The 21876-nt window shown below is 48.0% G+C and overlaps 1 protein-coding gene across 1 annotated transcript; it reads right to left on the bottom strand.

Annotated features, from left to right (window-relative positions):
* Window positions 1-442: 442 nt before the first annotated feature.
* PROK2 (prokineticin 2) lies at window positions 443-8826 on the bottom strand. Its single transcript, XM_054281076.1, has 3 exons — window positions 8719-8826; window positions 4700-4825; window positions 443-1346 (listed from the first exon to the last, which is right to left on the bottom strand). Exons 1-3 carry the CDS (start codon window positions 8824-8826, stop codon window positions 1221-1223), a joined length of 360 nt encoding a protein of 119 aa, XP_054137051.1. The 3' UTR covers window positions 443-1220.
* Window positions 8827-21876: the final 13050 nt, after the last annotated feature.

Here is a 21876-nt window from a genome sequence, read left to right as displayed (position 1 = left end):
TTTCCAGTTCCAGCATATGTTTGCATGTCTGAGAGCAGGAAACATGTGAATCTCACACAAACTGTTGGAATTCCAGCTCTGGGGACTGACAAGTAAATATGAAGTCACACAGCATTTCATAGAAAACCCACAAATCTTATGTTTGCTGGGCTAAAGTTGATCCTTTGAGGCACCAGCCAAGAAAAACCTCTCATATTATTTACACCAAGATTCTTCCAAATTCTGAAACTGCAGCTTGATTGAGGAATTCATGCCTTGTAAACTACAAGTTTTCCAAAAAACAGCCAGAGCACATAATCTTTTGCTAAGCTATCCATAAGGAGCTCTGCTAGCTTAGGTGGTGAATCAAGTGTGGGATAACAGATTACACTGAATAAAAATGAAAAACCACAATGACAAAATAATGTTATAATATTAAAATAAATGAAATCACACACTGCCATTATTCTGATACAGAATTTTTGCACAGCAAATTTGATACATATACAAGAAGTCAGGCAGCCTATTAAAATAAACTTCAGGGTTCCTTTTTTCTTTAATATAAACTACATCTTAATACATAGTTTGAGATGATCAGGTAGTTTTACACCAATTCAAGTAACAACAGCTTCTCATCTTAGAACACTAAAATAAGTAAATCTTTTAATGCTCGTAATACTGAAATGTTTTGTTTCCACGTGCCACTTTTTAAAAGTGTAAAAACTACATCTATTGGTTAAACCTTTACCCTAGAGGTGCGCCTAACTTAGAAATAAAATTATATTAATAAAGATATGAAATGCAATGTAAATACAGTTCTTTTGGCAATTGTCACGTGCTTCACACTCTGCTGTTGTCCAACTCTCAGTTCAGTTCAGGTCTTCCAAAGTGTAAAGATGTGGCCAAATTTTTCCAAAACTGGCAATAAACTTGGATTTTTTCATTCTGGGGTTAAACTAGAACCATGAAGCCCACAAAATTATTCAGGAATGGTCAAGCCCCTGCCCTCAGAAAGAGCTTTGCTCCAGTAGATGTTGTTTGGCTACCCCAAAATGAAATCATCCTCCACTGCGAGTCCCTCCTGAAAACCTTGGCCACAGCAGCAGTGTCTCATCTCCAGCTGGTGTTGGTGAGGCAGGGAAGGGGTGCAGGGTTCCCCCTGGCAAATACCCCTTTTTTTGGTCACGACAACGAGAGAACAAAAATACTGAGCGGCTCTTTGGAGTGCAGAGCAGTTCCTGCTAAAAGAAGACATCTTCTTTCCTGAAGTCTGGCAGACACCTGAACCTGCTGGGAGCAGTCCTGAGGCAGGCCAGGCCGGGCAGGCAGGGGCAGGTGTGGTGCATCCTCCGCCCCGGGAAGGGCACCTGGGGACAGAGCAAGCACATCAGCTGGTTGGGGAGGTTATTTCATCCTTTTCACAATCAGGATGGGACTGCTGGGGTACATTCCTTGAGCTTTATCTGCAGCATCAGCCTCATGATGTGGGTGAGACAATAGGAAGATGGCAATACATACAGCCAGCAGCAGCCAAAGATTTCTTTGTTACAGAGCAGCTTAAAAACTTTTTAGCTAATAGCATATTTACTATTTCCCACAATCAGTGGCAGGGAGAGCCACGGCAATGGTGGCTGGGGGGATGAAATGGGAGGAATATTGGGGATATGGGGAATGCTGCCCAGTTCCCTCCCTTCAGAGCCAGAGCTCCCCACGAGCTGCAGCACGGAGCAGATGGCAAAGGCAGCCCCAGCGTACACCCGGCCCAGCCACATTAAGAGCAGGATGTTAACAGTCATGTTGCTGTGTAAATCTACATCTGTGACACATGTTCTCCATTTACTGCCGTTTCATAAAGGGGTTTGTTGTGAAACTACACTGGCCTTTAACATCACGTTTTGTGGTGCCACTGTGCAGGGTTTTCTGCGTGTCCCAAACCCTGCCTTGTCACATGGCACAGAGCAGGAACCTTGGGATCCTGTGGAAATCAGGCTGGAAGGGACCTCTGGAGTCACCTTGCCTGACCTCCCTGTGGGCAGGATCCTTTTCACCACAGGCCAGAGGTTTCTCATTTCATCCCAGCCTCCTCCAGCCACATTGTGCTGCAGGGAGCACATATGGAGTAGATTAGACAAATTTAATTGTGCCATGACATGCACACGCACTGACAATCTTCAACAACTTGGTCACAAGCTCTGTCTCTTACAGGAGCCAAAAGGGACAGCTCAGTGGGAAGTGTCTGGGAGCTGTGGTGCTGCCAGCTGGCAGCACACACTGAGCATTCCCTGGATGCAGCAAAGGAGGCACAGAGGTGCAAAGCCTCTGCTACCAGCCAGGCAGGCAGCCCTAATTCCCTCACTTCCAGATGTCTGTGTGGTTGAAGCCTAAAATTTTAATATTCCAAGATTTTCTTGTGTCTGTGCGCAAACTTTGTCTTTAAGAGAGTCCCACACAGTCCTCCCTGCACGGTGGCAAGCACCAGCCTGACTCCAGTGACACTGTGCTGGGGCAGGAGGTGGGCAGGGGGCTCACATCCCCTGAAATACCCCGGGCCAGCACCATCTGAAGAGCAGCCCCAGGACAAGGGATGATGTGGGTTTCCATGTGTCACCCACCACAGCCCCTCCGCTCCAGTGTGAGCAGAGGCAACTGTCGCAGACATCTTTTCATGAAAAATCCTTTCCTTAGGATTTTTTCCTTCTGAGAAGCTGAGAGGCCTCAGAAACAAAATGTAAACAATGGTTATCTGCTGCTGTGGAATGCAACAGGTGCATCTGTGATTGGTCTCGTGTGGATGTTTGGAATTAATGGCCAATCATGGCACAGCTGGCTCTCTCTCTGTCCGAGCCACAGACCTTTGTTGATTCATTCTTTTCTGTTCTTAGCCAGCCTTCTGATGAGAACTTTTCTTCTATTCTTTAGTATAGTTTTAATGTAATATATATCATAAAATAATAAATCAAGCCTTCTGTAACATGGAGTCAGATCCTCATCTCTTCCCTCATCCTAAGACCCCTGTGAACACGGTCACAGGCAACAACCTTATCCTGCTGGGGATCCCCATGGGAATCACCCCTGTGGGTGCTCACACCCAGCACTGCACCAAACCCAAATCCTGAGCTCTCAGCCTCCTGACAGCTCAGTGATTTATTCTAAATATTCCACTTGCTGCAAGGAAATGTTCCTTTCATTCCCCATGCTGCCCAACCTCACCTGCCTGCAAACCCTGTCTGGCCCTGCCTCAGACCTGGCCTAGAAATTCCAGCTGGGACTGCTAATGGCATCGGTCCATCACCATCTAGTTGTTGAGAAGCAAACCAGAAGGTGGAACCCCAGGTGCCGGCCATCTCCTCCAGTTATCTCCTGGCTCCTCTGGATGTCCCCAAGGTGCCATGGCCATGGTGGTGCCTGATTTTGACCTATCCTGCAGTAAATGAAAAGTTTTGGTGATCAGGGCACCCAGCTGCTCCCTACACAAGTATTTACCAGACAGGAACCACTGAGCAAACCCTCCATCCTTAAAATAAACTCATTTCACATTCTCCAGCAAATCAATTTGGTTTATGTTTCTCAGGAAGATCAGTGGAGAAATTAAAATTAACCTCATAAAGCTTATAAACATCAGTGACTTAGTGTCTGGGGTGGACAGGCATCTGCTCTGATTGTAATTATGCAGGCAGTCATCTTGAAATATATCAGTTTAAATTATTGCCCAATAACAATAAGCTCATAAAACCCTCTAGAAGTCAATTTCTCTTATCCTATTTCCTGGTAATGGAAAGAGCCCTTACAAGAAGAACCTGCTACATTACATAGTAAAAATGACCATTTGGTCCCCAATATCACAGCAGAAGTTTTAAAAATTTAACTGCAATAAAATAGAGCCTTAAACTTCCTAAAACTGAGAAAATAAACTGAGAAGCCAGGCCTTGGAGGAAAGGGAGAGAGGCAGCTAACTAGCTGCACATTTATGATCTGAATTTATTGCCTCATATCTTCCACTTGTGATGACTCTTGGCCTGTGCTCTTCCCTGAGGATGACTCTGAAGACCATCAGCTTCTCAAATTCCCTGGTAACATCTCACTCAGTCTTTTGTGTTTTAAATAAGCAGCTTTTTTCATACTGCATAGGAAATACATAATTACATAGCCTTAAATAAAGATACTTGTTAAAATCATTGTATTAATAATACAGTGTGTGTATATATGTATATATACATAGATATTTAAAATTAATAGGTAGAACAGAAACAAAGAGAGTCTGTGGAGACTTTTCTCAAGTCCAAATGTGTGTCAACACTTTCTCAATGCTGTCCCAACTCCAGCTGGTGACATTTTTATGCTTGTCACAGGATCTTGTCCACTGCCACTGGGGTTGGTGGCACTTTCTGTGCTCCTGCTCACACCAGGAGGGATTGGCAGGGCTGGGCTTGGGAACTGCCAGCGCTGTTTTGGATCAGGCAACAAAACAAAGCAGCAACAACAAACTAATAAGAAAACAATCTGGGAAGCATGTAGTGCTTTCATCCTCTGATTCCCTTCAGCATAATTCTGACACTAATGCACTTCCTTACGTAGGTGCCTTCATCTCTGCTCCCATACAGATACAATGGCCGGATATCGTACGGAATGGGAAGCTTCCCTGCCTTGCCACCACATCTAGGCTTTGTGCCATGTGCTGTAGAGCTCAGGACACCCCTCCAGCCCCCAGTGAGGTACTCACCCTGTGGCTCAGGGGGTGGCAGTCGTCTCCCAGGTTGCCCATGGGGGTGCACATCCTGAGGCTGCGGATCCAGAGGCTGACGGCGCAGCACATCCCGGCCCCGCACTGCTGGTCTCGGTCACAGGCCTGCACGCAACGCAGCATCGAGCAAATTGCATGAATAATGAATGCAGTCCAGAAATAGGATGGATCATGTGCTGAGGAGCTGCCTCTGGCCCCCCTAAGTTATCATGGCTCATTAAGGCTGGATAATAAGATTTAAGGCCGGTTTGCAGTACTCGTGTCTCCCATGGATTGGAACGTGCAGGCTCCTGGCACTTTTTGGAGTTGGGACCAGGTTGTTTAAAGCCAGGACCACACACAGAGGTGCTCTGGGCCAAACCCAGCACTGTCAGTGATTTACAGTCCAAACTTGTGAGCACTGATAGACCATGGCATGTGCCACTTGCTTTCCCTGCTCCCAGATTGGTGCCTGAGTGAGCTCAGGCAGGAGCAAGGACCAACCACACCAAACTTGTCACCAAAAGAGTCACCAAACCACTCTTATGGAGAAGCTAAGATAGGAAAACATCCATTAATTTAATGACTTTTAGGTAACTATTCCTTCTAGCTTCACATGACAATACCATGGTTGTGAGTGCCCTTGCAGCACTGCATGAGAGTTTTGTTAGAGAAGTCCAAATGGAAGTAGCTAAAACAAAAGTTTAAATGTGGATTCTGTGGTTGTTATCTAGAATTACACATAGCTAAAAGAGGTCTTAAGAAAACTTTTCCATAAGTGTCCACATGCAAAAAAAAATGCTGCTGTGGTAACATTCCCCTTCACGGGAGGCAAAAACATATTTTAACCACTTACCCAACACAGCTTAGATAAGCAGAAACCAAAAATGCAAACTAGTGGGCATGTCTTGAAACCCACAAACCATGAAGAGCAATTGACACATTAGGGTTTGAAAACAAGCTACTGTACATCTTTCAGCTACTTTTTAATCAAAAGCTTATATAGATTTAATGTAAAAACCAGTCTCCTTTCTCCAGTGAGAATTGCCATCAGTTAAAGGTTCTGCTTACATCCTGAATGTAAACTTGATTACCTCACTGCTCTGGGTGTCTGGCAGCAGCAGTGAGAGATGGAAGGCCCTGGTCAGCACTACGTAAATGGGAAACTCATAAAAACATACGTAAATGTTGATAACAGCTCTGGGGAAGGCACATTCCCAGAGTAAACACGCTCTTGAGGGGAAAGCTCACTGATCTTACCTTGGGATTTACATGATAAATGGCTTTAGACTGTACTCACTGGGTAAATATTGCACTGACCAGCAGGAGCCAGATCAAAATACAAGTTTAAAGCTCAGTCAGTAGTTTGGGAAGAAGCTGTTGCATTAGGATCATTATTAAATAGTGTGTGTGACCCAAACAGCTCCTAAACACAGAGCTCTGTGCTGCAGGTAAGCCCAAACACAGAGCATTTGCTGTTATATGGCCATAAAACCACCACTCCTGCCTGCCAGGTAGATTATACTCACTTTCTGACCTCTCTCTTAAAAAAATAAAATAATAATAATTTGAAAAGTACTCTAATGATATTATTTTGCCATAGTCACAAATTAAAATGCAGGTCCAGTGATTTTGGCTGCCGCCAGCACACCAGTGTCCACTGCTCAGCTGGAGTCACAGGCTCTGCTATTTTTCACTTGCCAGCTCCTGACTCCCTTTTTTTCTTATTTATATATCTCAAAGTCCATTAATCTCTGTGGGACTGGTCTTGGGGTGAAATACCACTCAGCTGAAAAACCCCCCTGGGTGTGTTCTACCAAACAAGAGTCTTGAGTGTCCGGGCTGAACAATTTCTTTCCTGACCTCACACACACATATTTACATCTGGCAGAAGTTTTACGGCTCCCTTTCCAAAAATGTATGACAAGTTTTGAAAATATTCGACCCAAGTGTTCCTGCCCACATCTTATCTGCAATGTGTAATTCCTGCTGCTCCTCCTAAACTTCCCCAAACACCACATGAGCACCTCATTTAAACACAGTTTTCCGGAAAACCAGCCCAAGAATATGTCCCAGGTGAAATGCCAGCTGCAAAGGCAACACGTTTCAGCACAAGAACCACCACTGAATTGAGGAAAGCTTGAAAACATCTTTAAATTGGAAAGGAAAAGCACCTTTCAGGCTCAGGGGTTGGGGAACACCTACGTCAGCTCTCATCTGAGATTTGCCTGTTCATCAAAAGCCAAAAATGCATCAAAGTGGTTTAAGCAGAAATGCTCTGCAATAGTTAATAAAGTAACATTTTCTAGTTCTAATCTATTTTTACTTTTTGAATCTGCCTTGTTCTTGATCACAATTACTTTATTTAATGGGTTAATTATGCTTTAAAGGTGTAGCCACAATTCTAACAACAGATAAACTGCTCCTCTGTTGCTGGGAATGTTTCTACTTAAAAGAAACTTGAAATCCTCAATTATTAAAAAATTCCTTCACATTCTCTGCTCTAAAATAAAAATAATCAGTCCTTGGAACTGATCTGACTTCCAGAGAAATGCCCACAAGCTGTTTCATGGACTTCAGGGGTCTGGACAGGGAGCCTGGAGAGCCACAGAGAAATCCACTGCTGTGAGTGCAACTCCTGATGGTTACAAAAGACATGTGAGCTCTCAAAGGAATGCAAATGCTGAGTTATTAATCCAAAGCAAACACTTAAAAAATCATTTAACTAAAAAGTGATGCAACACTTTGGGTTAAATAACGTCTTTAGGAAAAAAAGTATTTTCACAGCCAGGGTAAATCTTGAGCCTAAAAACAACAACAACAACAGAGACTTGTTTGGAAGGGGTGGCTATTGTGGGGGGAAAGCCACAGTCATAGGCAAAGAAAAAAAAGAAGGAAAACAGAGTTTTCTGAGGATTGTAATCCTGCCCTGCACACGGAGGGGCTGGAGGAACTTGGGGTGCACAGTGGGCAGCGCAGTGCCCTGAGCCAGACCCTCTCGGAGCAGGTTTGGGGCCAGCTGGGGCTGCACGCAGCGAGATCGGAGACAGCTCCAGCCCTGGAAAAGCAGCAGGAATCTCTGCATGCTCCCGGACCAGCCTGGAGAGAGCCCTCCTGAAGACATCCCTCACCCCAAAGGAACAGACCCCACATTGTGGCATCCCCTCACCACAGAGACCCACGGGTCCTGGCATTGCCCACCGCAGAGACTGACACATCCTGGCATCACTCACCTCAGAGAGACCCCCAGGCTCTGACACCACTGAATCCAGACCATCCCTCATCCCTAGAGATGCCACGGCCGGTACCACTTACCCCAGACGGACCCCAAGCCCTGTCACCTCTCATCACCTGGCACTGCTTTCCCTCCCACGTCCTCGTTATCACTTATCCCAGCTCTGACCATCCGTCACCTCACTCGGCACCGCACCGTCCTGGCATGGCTGAGTGCGGGCAGACCACGAGTGTCGGCAGCGCAGAGAGCAGAGATGCCCAGCGAGCAGCCCCGGGCGACAGAGCGCTCCCCTCTCCCTGGGCGCCCCTTACAGCAGAGCGCTCCCCTCTCCCCGGGCATCCCGCACGGCATCCCGCTCCCCTCTCCGAGCATCCCGCTCCCGTCTCCGAGCATCCCGCTCCCCTCTCCGAGCATCCCGCTCCCCTCTCCGAGCATCCCGCTCCCCTCTCCCCGGGCATCCTGTACAGCCGAGCTCTCCCTTCTCCGGGCATCCCGCACGGCATCCCGCTCCCCTCTCTCCGGGCATCCCGTAGAGCCGAGCGCTCCCCTCTCCGAGCATCCCGCAGGGCAGAGCGCTCCCCTCTCTCCGGGCATCCCGCTCCCCTCTCTCCAAGCACCCCTTATCCCGGGCGGTTCTCCCAGTCCCGCTATCACTCCCCGCGAACAAACCCCAACACCCGTCCCGCCGCCGCGGCGGAGCCGTCTGTCCCTCCGTCCCTCTGTCCCTCCGTCCCTCCGTGCGGTGCGGTCGGTGCCGAGCGGCGGCGCTCCCCCCGGCGCTCACCCCGGTGATGACGGCTCCGTGTCCCGCGGCCAGCAGCAGCACCAGCAGCACCAGCAGCAGCGGCAGCAGCGGCGGCAGCGCCGGCGGGGCACGGCGCAGGCTCCGCATGGTGCGGCGCAGCGAGCCGGGCTCGGAGCCGCCCCGCCGTTATAAAGCCGGGGCTGAGTCACCCCCGCCCGGCAGCGCCGCGGCCGCGGGGCCACCGCGCACACACCGCACAGATACTGCACACACACCGCACACACACCGCACACACACCGCGCACACACCGCACAGATACTGCACACACACCGCACACACACCGCACACACACCGCGCACACACCGCACAGATACTGCACACACACCGCACACACACCGCACACACACCGCACAAATACTGCACAAATACTGCACACACACCGCACACACACCGCACAAATACTGCACACACACCGCACACACACCGCGCGCACACCGCACAAATACTACATACACACCGCACACACACCGCGCGCACACCGCACACACACCGCACACACACCGCACAAATACTGCACACACACCGCACACACACCGCACACACACCGCGCACACACCGCACACACACCGCACACACACCGCACAAATACTGCACACACACCGTACACACACCGCGCGCACACCGCACACACACCGCACACACACCGCACAAATACTGCACACACACCGTACACACACCGCGCGCACACCGCACACACACCGCACAAATACTACATACACACCGCACACACACCGCGCGCACACCGCACAGATACTGCACACACACCGCACACACACCGCACACACCGCACACACACCGCACACACACACCGCACACACACCGCACACACCGCACACACCGCACACACCGCACACACACCGCACACACACACCGCACACACACCGCACACACACCGCGCACACACACCGCACACACACACCCCACACACACCGCACACACACCGCGCACACACCGCGCACACACCGCACACACACACCCCACACACACCGCACACACACCGCGCACACGCACCGCACACACACACCCCACACACACCGCGCACACACCGCGCACACACCGTGCACCGCACACACCGTGCCCAGGTGCACAGCTGAGGGAAAAGGGGCAGGGGGGACATCCCAGGGGAACATCCCACAGCACACTGGGGACATCCCGCATCAGCTCTGCAGGACCTGGGCTTAGCGGGGAACATCACAAAGAACGTCCCAGGGCTCGGGGGGAAATCCCACGGTGTGGCTGAAGGATTGACCGCAGCGGGCGTGGTGGGGTCCTCCCAGGGCTGGTACACCCTATAGCAGGTATGAGGCTGTCCCATAGGAGGTCTAGGGGGTTCATCTCAAGGATGGCTGTGGACATCCCACTGCAGATTAGGGAGCAGGGAGGCATCCAGCAGCAGTTTAGGGGAGAACATATTGGGGACATCATGTAGCAAGCTGGGAGCAGGACACAGCAGGTGTTGAGGAAATCCCCACATTTTTCAATTTATATTTTTGTTCCAACAGGGAAGGCCTTTTGGCCTTCCTCACTCCTTTTCTTCTCTCTTTTCCTTACTTTTCCAGCTCTTTATGCTTCTTTTTGCCTTTCTTCTTCCTCCCAACTCCCTTTTTATCCCTTTTCCTGCCTCTCTGTTCCTACTTCCATCCCTCTCTCTTTATTCTACTCCCCTCCTCCCGTTCTCATGGGTAGGTCCCATTTCCCCAGATTTTTCAGTGTATATTTTTGTTCCAGCAGGGAAGGCTGGGCCTTTGCAGAGCCCACATTTCCCTGAGCCCCCAGCCAGCCCTGTTCCCTGGCTGAGGTGAGTCTGAGCGTGGCTGAAGGGGAGCAGCAGCCCCGAGCCCCTCGCTCGGTTCAGTCCCGCTCAGGAGCTGTCAAACCCATTCCTTGGTGGCCTCCCCTCGGGGCCTTACTCTGTCTGGAGGTGTTTTCATTACAAACGTGCCCTTTTTGGGTGCTCGGGGTTATTTTGTACAAGTGCACTCAAGACAAATATGGGCTGGGTAAATAGGGTTTACTCCGTTAAAAGCAAATTGGGATGAGCCAATTTTGACGTGAAAGGATTAAAAATAACTGGGATGTATCCTTAGCTGTTGTAAACTCATGTTGCTGCATGAACCACTGGCAGTTTAAACCAGGTGAAGGGATTAGCTTGTTTTAAATTCTGTTTGTATCCTAGAAACTAAAAATGAATGTAAGCCAGGGATGATTATTTTCACAATCTCCAGGTGTCCAGAACTTTCGAAAACAAATAATCACTTTCAGCTCTAAACCTCCTGATCCTCTAAAAACACTATAGAATTGAGGGGAAATAATAAGGGGGAAGGGAAGAATTTTGTGCAGGTTTGTGTAGACTCAGTCATTTCTTGCAAAAGACATTTGGCATAAAAAGTATCATTTATGAAAGGTTGTCAATCCTGAGCCTGGAAGGGCAGCATTATACATTACAATGGGGATGCTACAGACTTACTAGAAGCCACCTTAATGTGAGTATTCTTACTACCAACTTGTGCTAAAACTGGTTTGCTATCAGAAGAGACTATTCGCATCTATATGGCCTTTAGGTGACCACAAAATTGTAATGAGATATTAACTAATGCCTATTAAATCCTTCCTGTTCTTAAAGCAAAGGTGACAGTTGAGGAGATCACTTTCTGAATTTCAGTCTCATTACAACTGCAAATTGTTTTACTGCAAAAGTAGTAAAAGTCCACAATGTGTCTTAAATGTAAATCCTCACAGTGCCCATCTCATGAATGCAGTTTTTGGGTCTCTCTGGCTCTTCTCAAAGCCTCAGTTTTACTAAAGACTATCTATGAGTAGGCATTCAAATAATTATTTGGCATATTCAAGTGATAATGCACTACAGAATTTACAGAATTTTGAAGACTAAGAATGTGAATACATCAGCTATCTAAAAAGATAATTTTCTCATAAAAGAATTGAGAAGAAGCATGTAATGCGAGACAGGAGAATTATCTTTTTGCCCTAAAAATTCTCTTAATAATGACAGTATCTAATTTGTCTAATCTTTGTCACTGTATATCCAAAAATGGTCTTGATTCAGCAAAATGGTGAAAGCTTGCTGACACTTGTAGAGGAAGAATGCCTTTATTTATATCAGATATATAAAAATGTATAGTCTAGGTGTAAAGTTCACTCAATACTGCACAATATACAGTTGCCTGTAGAGCCTGAAATGACCTGAACACACAAGTCAATCAAGAATAAATTTCTAAGCTGTACCCTGAGTTGGTATGTAATCCAACATTTCTGCTTTAGGTCCATAATTAATGTTAATTAATTAAAGTAGAGGTTGACAGACAAACAGCCCAAGACTCTTCTCAATAATTTGTCTTCTCTCTTGAGGTCTGTACACAAGGCAGAATGGACCATTTCTGCTGACATTAATCTGGGTCCCCAGCCTTTACGCAAGCATCATTTATGTTTTTTTGAGTTGCAAGTATTTCTGTAAATGACTTCTAAGTTTGCTGCCTCTCTCTCTGATGTGGCTGGAGCTGGCCAGTGCCTTCTCAAGTTCCCAGCAGCAGCCTGGCAGGGAAACGGAGGCTTCACACCTGCAGCTCTCCCCGAGCCTGTAAAAGCCAGCTGGGACCCGAGGTGTGAGCAAGCCCGGGCACCCCCTGTGTGGGGCTGGATCACACAGTCTGCATCGTGTGGAGAAAATGAGAGGCAGTTCAGGCTGTGAGACGCGATTCTCGCACGTGGGATTGCCTTTGGGGACATCCATGGGGCGCTGCTTGCTGGAACTTGCAGCGCTGGCTGAGAGCTCAGCAGTTTCTGCCCCGGGATGGGAGGCAGCTGAGGAGAGCATCCACACACCCCATGCTCTATGCCTGGCCTCTTCTGACGTCAAATAAACTAATTTCTAAAAAGTCTGAACACAAATGCTGATGTTGGGATCAGAAGAGGCACTGTTGTCTGAATTCCTAGCAAATCAATCCATAAATTTCGTTAGTGAATCCAAAATGGAGAGAAAAAATGTGTTTTAAACAAGCACTTAAGAGAAATCAAGCACTGGTTTACAACAATGAAGACAACTTCCCTCTGCAAACTTCTCCAACTCTTAAAACCTCATTTCCTGTTTGAATTTCACTGATCTGGACCAGCCTATGATATTAAGCCCTCTAATATCAGGAATTTTCACCTTCCATGTGTAATAAGCTGGGAACAAATCCCACAATACATGTTTCACTACACAGCTACATTTTTGTCACCAACAAGTGATTCTGGTAGCTCATCTCCATAACCTTTCCAACAGATCAACAAACTGCAAAGTCTCTGGCATGATTTCAGGAATATTTTCATCCCCTGGGAATAGCCACACTGTTCTACTCTTAGTTATATAATCCTGCAGACCAAGTCAACAATCAGTGTATAAACAGAAATATAGTGAACATACTAATAAAAATGAAACAGATTGACAAAGAGCTTCAGCAATATAAAAAGCATCCACAAGTGATTTTATTTTTGGGGTCAGACAAGCAGTAGTTGTAATGAGCTGCTGTTGTATGATCTGCTCCCAGTGCTCCTGGTGCCTCATTACGCTGCTTTTCAGCACTGCTGTTGTCATAGTAGTCCCTGAAGATCCTTATGTAAGGACTAAGATGATGGTTCTGCAGTATGTTAAAAAAGAGCATTTAACAGATAAGTGCTAATGTTCTAGATTAGGGATTCTCACTGCCTTACTCTGCACAGGCTCATGTAATTGCATGAATCACTTTGATTGCAAAGTACACGCTCCCCTGTCAGCTTAGAGGGATTGAAGTGGAATATTACAGAGTCTGCTCAGGAAACAGTGCTAGAATAAGAAAAACCCTGCAAACATACCACAAAAACTAACAATTCCTAGTTACTCATGAAATTTGCTTCTTTGATTTGCCCACAGATTTTATTTAGACTTTTGTGCAGACATGACTGCGTTGGCAAAGTCCCGGGCAGCACAATTCCAAGTGATTCAGCAGGAACTGTGGATTCATGTGATGGGCAGGGACTCCATGCCTTTCTGTAATTTTCAGATCTGCCTTTTAAAAAATGTGGAGTTCCTGCCAAGAAGATACAGAATTGGTTTGGGGAGTTCACTGGACTTTGGGGAAACATTCTCTCAGCACTTTTTCTCCTTGCTGATTGCTTTTGGTGGGAAGCAACTTTCCCCTACACACCAAAATGGGCCATGAGCTGTGGGCAGAGGAACCTCTGGTACAGCCAGGGTCTCTTCCTGCACACCTAATCTAGAGAATGAGGACATTTTTCATAGAAATGGGACTTACTGGGCCATGGGGACAGGAGGTGGGGAGATTTTCATGGCCACAGAGATCTACCAAACACAAGAACTGGAGAGGAATTATTCAGGAGGGCATTGTTGAAGATCTGCTCCCACCATGAACAGGCAGTTTATCCTATGCCTCAATGGGATCTGGTGAGACCAAAGCCAAGCAGGTTTTGTAGGCTCATATTCAATAAACAGACCGGCCCAACTTTCCTCCCTGCCAGGCCCCTCATGGGTCCCTCTGGTCCTTTCCAGTTCTGCCTTTTCCACCTCTGCAGGCACCTCACAAGTCTCCTCTGTGTCCCTCATCATGGGAACCTGTGGGAGCACTATGAATGCTGCTAATCTCTGGCTTGCCACTGTCTCCAGAGGGACCAAGAAGAGGTCACTTGTTCAGTTTTTATTTACTGAACTGGTGCCATATGGCTTCCTTAGATTGCCTGCAGGGAGCAGGGTTTTTTTTTTTCTCCTTAACACACAGTTTAGTTTCTGTTTTGGGTTTGTTGCTTTGCTTTTCCACTACTTGGCTGGAATCGGATGGTGGTGGCCAGTGGGAGGATACAGGGCAGGTTGTGCTCCTGCCCCTATTAGCATATTGGGGCTGGAAAGAATTAACCAAAGAGGCACTGCCCACAGAAAAGGGTCAGTTGTTCTGCAAATTACCAGAATTTCACCCCTGAAATCCCTTCTTCTGCACCCCTGTTCTGTCCCACTGTCTTCCCAAGGCCAGTGGCAGCTGTAGCTGTTCTCCTGCTCATTTGGGGTGTGTGTGGCAGCTGGGAGCACATCTCTGTCCATCCCACCCCCCAGGATGGGGCATTCCCCACTGCTGATGTGGGACTGGCAGCTCTGTGGCTCTGCAGCCTCCCCTGGTGCTCTGAGCATTGGTCATCCAAGGCAGAAACAGGGAGGGCACAAACACAGAGGATCCAGCCCACTTACGCATCTGCCTTGGCTTTCAGGCCCCCCAGGAGAATTTTAAATTTTAATTTCTCTCCCATTTTTCTCATTTCTGACTTTTTCATTTCATCCTTGTAGTTTGTGCTGCTTCATCTGTCACTGCCATGGGAAGGCAGGTATTCCCAGCAGAGCCCATCTGAGGGGCCTCCAGGGCCTGGAGTACCACTGAGTTCCTTTTTCTCCTTTTCATCCATATGCAAGATTGCTCAGAAGGGTGAAAATTCCAGTGAAATGGCATGTTAGCAAAAAGCATGCATTAGCAACCCTGTGGGGATGGCTGCAAAATGCTTTCCCTCACCAGAGCCACCTCCAACACAGAAACTTCACTCACTTCTCCCTTAAGGATGAACTTAGAAAATTGCAATGTCTCTCTAGTGAGTTATATTCCTTAGAATCCCAAAGCACTTAGTAAATTACATTCTCCTGACTTCCTTCTGCTGTGACTGGGGTAAAACCAGCACTGGGGTGACAACTGGCCAGAGTTTAGCTTCACATGCCCTTGTTAAAAATGAACTTTAGCTGCACCAGAGAAAGAACCCCGTCCCTGGCTCAGTAGCGGTTTGTGGATTTCTCTTTGGATGCACAAAAGAAAGTGCTGATGTGGAGCTTAGATCTGTTTGGGCTGTTCTCAGGGAACATCATGGAGTTTTCAGCACAGAAGAAATCAGCACCTTGGGTTTATCTTTTGGCTGGGTACAGCTGACAAACCGTGACGGGGGTGAGTCCTGCACACGCAAGTGAGGGCAGTGCAGGGGCTGCAGCCCTGACATCCTTTAACCTTGGCTTGGCTGGCTCTGTGTCACCATAGGACACGAAAGAACACAAGCTCACACCACTGTTCTCAAGCTGAATACAAAAGAGAAGTTTATTTTCTGACTCCAACATTTATAGTTTTCCAAAAGTGACAGCCAGCGGATTGGAGGGTGACAGCGCCACCTCTTCAATGACACTGGTCAAACCAACAGTCCATCAACTTTCTCCTCCTCCATAAAGGCATGAAAAAACAATGAGTTATTTACTGAAAGTGTGTGAGAAAGTTCACCACAAGAACGTCAATATCAGAAGGCTTAGAAAATCTTAAAAACCCAAAGTAACAGGTCTGAGCATAGGTGCACAAGGGAGAGCACTGCCTGGGGCTGCAGCCCTGAGATCCCTTGGCCCTGGCTTGGCTGGCTCTGTCCTGAGGTGCTCCAGCCCCAGCTTTGCTTTCGAGGGAAGAGCGCGACCCACAGCGTCATCTCCTGATGTACAAAGGACAAATTATCCACCTCATCCTCCCACCTCCCTTCTGTTCTCCTGCCAGCTCTCTTTTCAAGAGCCACTAGTGCAAAGGGCAGCTAATTATTCCAGGAATTCAAATTGGTTCCTTTTATGGCAGACATCAAACAAAAGCAAGCCCCCAGCAATGCGGGCTGGCGTTGGCTGCCTGCCTCAGCTGCCAGCCCAGTGCTGCGAAGATGAGTCTCATCCTCCCAGCAGCTCATTGTCTGGGCAGAAGTTGCCAGAAAACAGATGGGGAAGAATGGAGGCTCAGGAGGATGAGGATGGCACAAGGCTGAGGGAAAGGAAGGAGCAAAAGGAGTGTGGTTTGATGGGTGAAAGGTGTGACAGAGGTTGTCCATGATGGACCACACAGCCCAGCAGCAGCTCTGCTGTCTCAAAACCACTTTACTGGGTGCTGGTATTGTCTCAACTCTAATTCCAGGGTGACTTTGTGGAATGGCAGGGATTTTTGGGCCATGCACACCCAGGTGGGCTCATCTCTCCTCACTACAGCCCTGCCCCATCAGCCAATGTCCCCATGCTGAGGATGTGGACCTGCACCACTTCTTCTGCTGCCCAAGTTCCCAAAGGGAATATTCCCATTCTACCAACTCCACCCAAACAGCATGGCCAGCTCAGGCACATGTGACAGTGACATTTTCTACTCCTCAGTGACAGTGACATTTTCTATTCCTCAGTGACAGTGACATTTTCCATTTCCCCCAGAGCTGGTATCTCCTGTTGCTCCCTCCTGTGACCAGAGTGCCACCAAAACAGCTTTGCCTGAGAACAACAGTGTTGTGGAAAATGGCTGAATAACACCATTACACTGTTTCTTGTTGCCTTGACAATACACTGAAGCTCAAGAGATCCATTTTAACCCTGTGCTGGGGTAAGACCAGATGATGAAACCCTGCTGGAAACAAGGCAAGTGACTAGACTTGCAAAATCGAGTTTCTACACATGTGTAGGATCATCAGGATAAGTGGGGTTTTGCCTCCAGAGAGGGTCTGGCTCTTTGCCTGGGAAGAGTCTCCAGTCTCTCCCTCTAAAGGCTGAATTTTCAAGTACTATCAAGCAAATCCCTTCCCAGCGCTCCACTGTTTTTTTAAAATACAAAAGTAATCCCAAATGTTCAAAACACTCATGTTCTTTAGCTAGAGCCTCCCTGCAAAATCTGCTGAGTCTGAAGATGACCTGCAGCCAACATCCATGGGCTTAGGGGGTTTTGACCAACAGGCTGTTGCTCACAGAGGAATAGAATTCCTATTTTCCAGAGCACTGTTTCTTTTACATTACTATTAATTCCAATCATGGCACATCTAATTTAGGAATTCCTCGGTGACCAATACACTTCAGTGCCATGAGAGGAGCATGCAGCAGTGAGAAAACAGTTAAATGTGGCTGCCTAAGCTCAGTCCATTACTTGGTCTCTGGGGAGCAGCACCATTTCCTAAAGCAACTCCTCCCTTCGTCACTCCATGTAGGAGCTCCATGAATAAATGAGAAATTGGATTTCTTATGAGGGTGACTGCCCAGCCAGGATTATCCTGCAGGGCTGGAGGGTCAGGAGTCCCTGTTCTGAGAAGCACTGAGCCATGTGCTCAAGGTCCCACAAAGTGTGGCTGCATGAGCTGCTGACTCTATTCAGACCTGCTGGAAGCATCAAGAGCGGAACAGGCAGGTACTGCTCCGGCTCTTTCTAAATCCAGCTCTTTCTAAACCCAGTTTCTCAACTTCCTGCAGCAAGACACAGCAATTACACCCCAGATGATGAAATATTTCCTTCAGTTTACCCTAAATTCCAGCGAGTGATGTAACCAGCCATCCTTTAGTTTTGCACCACCTAACACAGTAAAGAGTGTGAACAAATCAATTCTCAGTGGATCGCTTTGGTATTTAAATCCCCCAATAAAACCTTTTCTGTTTTACTTATTCAGATCCCTTTCACATCTGCCATCAGGGTGTCCTTACACGCCTAACCCTGCCAAGGTTAATAGTCAGAGCTGGGATGGTTCCAGCTCATTTCGTCTTGTCTGAGATGACATTTTAAGCAGCAAGTGCTTTGTGTCTGACTGGCGTAAAGTCAAGTGCCTTACCTCTCATAGCCAGTGCTGACAGTGCTCAGTTAGAAGTCTGCTAAATGGCTGGTTTCTGTAATTACACTAATTGCCTAGGAGAAAAGAGAGAGGAGTGTATCCTTCATTGAAAAAAAAACACGTAAGTGTTAGTCTGCACTGACCTTTTCCTGCTGTTTCCTTCTCCTCTGTGAATGAACACTGTCAGCTGAAACTTCCCCGTGTTTGCTCCTTGTTCTGCACTTCCTGGTTACAGCTTGGGGGGACATGGACAGAAATATGCATGCATTTTTTAAAAGAGCAGGTATAACTTTCATGGACATGGATTTTACTTTTTCTGAGCAGTATAAACAGGATACTCCTTTGAAAATAAGGTGAAATGGAGCAATATTCAACTATACATATAATTTTCTTCAACTGAGTAGTACTACTTGCTTAATATTAAGCAATAACTGAGGGGAAAATAAGGGAAAGTGTGTGGTTTCAGTAAATCAGGAACTTAAAGAAATCCCTCTGTACATTATCACCTTTAGCTGCATCTTAAACAACTTCCTCTACCAGGAAAGCTGCCCAGAATGTGGACAGAAGAGCAAACTTTGCCACAGACAAATCCTAACTCAAGTTCAACCAGCAGCACTCAGGCATTAAGTCCTCATGTCCTGGGATCTGTGACTTTCCTTTGCCCTGGGAATAGCAATGGTTGTTTATGCTTCTGCCTCTAATCCAACATAATCTGGAGAAGCTCTGGAGGTTTTTATTTGCAAGGACAAATTGATCCTGGCTGTCTCAGTGGCAGGACACAGCGATCCCCCTGCATGGAAACACAGCTCCCTTGGCCTTGGCATCCCCACTGCAGCTCCTGGGAGTCCCTGACCCTGGCTTGTATCCACCACCCCACTCTCACTGCACCCTGACAGCTCTCCTTGAAGCAGCTGGAGCCCCACAGATTTCCCTCAGATCCACAGCCCATCAAGAGACCCCTAAATAGGCAGCAGCAGGAGACAGCCCTGGGTGCAGCGTGGGCCAGCCTTTGAAGCTGACATCACTTGGGTTGGAGGTGTTTTGAACTGCAGAGAGGGAGCTTTGTGAAAAGAAAAGGCTTTTATTCTGACAGTCAAGCTTAAGCCTGCCATGACTGTATGTAAAGTGCAAACTCGGAACTTAAAGAGGGAAAAAATAAAAGGGCTGGATTCAGCGGACAGTCAGGTTTGACTCCAGCTCGGCTGTCAGAGGAATAAAGCCTTTGAAAAAGAACAAACCAAATCCTCAGTTCTTTTCCCCAGCACCAGCCTTGACTGTTGCAGCTTCAAAGGGCTGGGCTATGCCATGGAGGTCCCACAGGGAGAGCAGGGCCGCCCCCACAGCCGCTCCAGCCCTTTGCATGCCAGGCCAGGACACACCACAGCTCCTTGATCCACACCACATCTCCTTGCTCCACTCCACAGCTCCATGTTCCACACCACAGCTCCTTGCTCCACACCACAGCTCCATGTTCCACACCACAGCTCCTTGCTCCACACCACAGCTCCTTGCTCCACACCACAGCTCCTTGCTCCACACCACAGCTCCATGTTCCACTCCACAGCTCCTTGCTCCACACCACAGCTCCATGCTCCACACCACAGTTCCTTGTTCCACACCACAGCTCCATGCTCCACTCCACAGCTCTGTGCTCCACACCACAGCTCTTTGATCCACACCACAGCTCTTTGATCCACACCACAGCTCCTTGCTCCACACCACAGCTCCTTGCTCCACACCACAGCTCCAAGCTCCACACCACAGCTCCATGTTCCACACCACAGCTCCTTGCTCCACACCACAGCTCCATGCTCCACTCCACAGCTCCATGTTCCACACCACAGCTCCTTGCTCCACACCACAGCTCCTTGCTCCACTCCACAGCTCCATGCTCCACACCACAGCTCTTTGATCCACACCACAGCTCTTTGATCCACACCACAGCTCTTTGATCCACACCACAGCTCCTTGCTCCACACCACAGCTCCTTGATCCACACCACAGCTCCTTGCTCCACACCACAGCTCCAAGCTCCACACCACAGCTCCTTGATCCACATTCTGGGTCCCCCAAGCTGCCCTGGTCAGGCTGCTGCCCACCCACAGCTCCAAAGGAAGAGAGGTTCATTCCCTGGCTCTGGAGTTTCTCCAAACTTTGGGATGCTCTCATGGCAGCACTGAGTTTGGGTCAGTGCCACCTCTCAGATGCTCATTTAGGAAATGAGTGAGTAATTATCATATCTGCTTTGTACCTCCAGCATCTGCTCCTACACCTCCAGATACACACTGGTGCTCCAGGCATGGGGGTGCCCCCAGTGGCAGAGCTCCCTGGTGATCCAGAGGCAAAGGTCTGCTCACAAAATATGCATGTAGAGCCAGCAAACCCAAAAGGCAGAGCTGGACGTCAAGGGAGAAACTAAAGCAGCTCATAATCACTGGGGTTGTATTTGCCTTTCCAAAGGGCATAACATTTTATGTGATTCATTAAGATTAGAGCCCTGAGTGCATTCATCAGGGCCTTGTTGGTGTGGAAATTAATCATTTTATGGTGCTGAGCTTTGGTGGTGGCTCCCGTGAGGCTGGGCAGGCTGGTCCTTGGGTGACAGGAAGGTGCTTGTGCTCAGCACAGCCTGGAGCAGGGCTTGCTCCAGGGCTGATGAGGTAGCCCAGGGCTCTGGAATCCTGACCACAAGCACAACTTGGAAGGGACAGCAGCCGTGTCAGGCCCACACAGCACTCCATGGCACAGCACCAGGAATGAGCAATCCCCAGGCGTTTGTGTGCTCCCACCTCAGCCCTTGTGGTGTTTTAATAGTGGCCAAAGCAGTTAAATTAAAGGGAGACCATTGAACCGCTGCTGCTGCCGCCATGATCTTCCACTCTGGTATTTGTGGCCTCCATCCCCATGGCCAGTGCCCCTCCACTGAGGGTGGTCTGGCTGGATGAGAGGCAGAGATCAGGTGTTGAGGGTGCTGGTCCTTCTGCAGGGGGGCCAGCAGCAGGAACAGCTGCTCCTTTGGGACTGGGTGCTCTGGGATGATGCGCACTGGGTGTGGTACATGCACATCTCTGCACCTCAGACCCCATACTGCCCATTCCTGATGTGGTATTTGGTCATAGCTGAGAGAAATTAATCCACATTTTCAGTCCTCTAGATATTAAAAAAATTGAAAATAAAAATCTGAAATGGGCAATTTTAAGATTGCTGTATGATAAATTCATAGATTTATAACTCTTATAATCCTGCATAGCTGCAAAATCTCTGAGTTATTACAACTTTACAGCATCCTGACCCTTCAAGTGTTTGTATTTCCCATTGCATTCTTGCCAGGGATAAGAGATAACTGCACTTGTCTGCAAAACGCCCTGGGTAAGACAAGATCATCAGGAAAATGGCAAAAAGCAAGATGCATGTTCTGTGCTGCACTGACTTCCCTGTCACTTCTGCTCAGTTTATTAGCAGCAAACATACTTTTACTGCACTCCTGCCTTCAGATTCGATCTACTGCAGGAGGTGCACAGACACAGA

The sequence above is a fragment of the Melozone crissalis genome, unplaced genomic scaffold (assembly GCF_028551555.1).
Source record: "Melozone crissalis strain CALT ecotype California unplaced genomic scaffold, PUWL_Pcris_2 ptg000029l_1, whole genome shotgun sequence".
NCBI lineage: Eukaryota > Metazoa > Chordata > Aves > Passeriformes > Passerellidae > Melozone > Melozone crissalis.
Note: the sequence above shows the minus strand (reverse complement) of the source record. Positions and strands in the feature narration are given on the sequence as shown.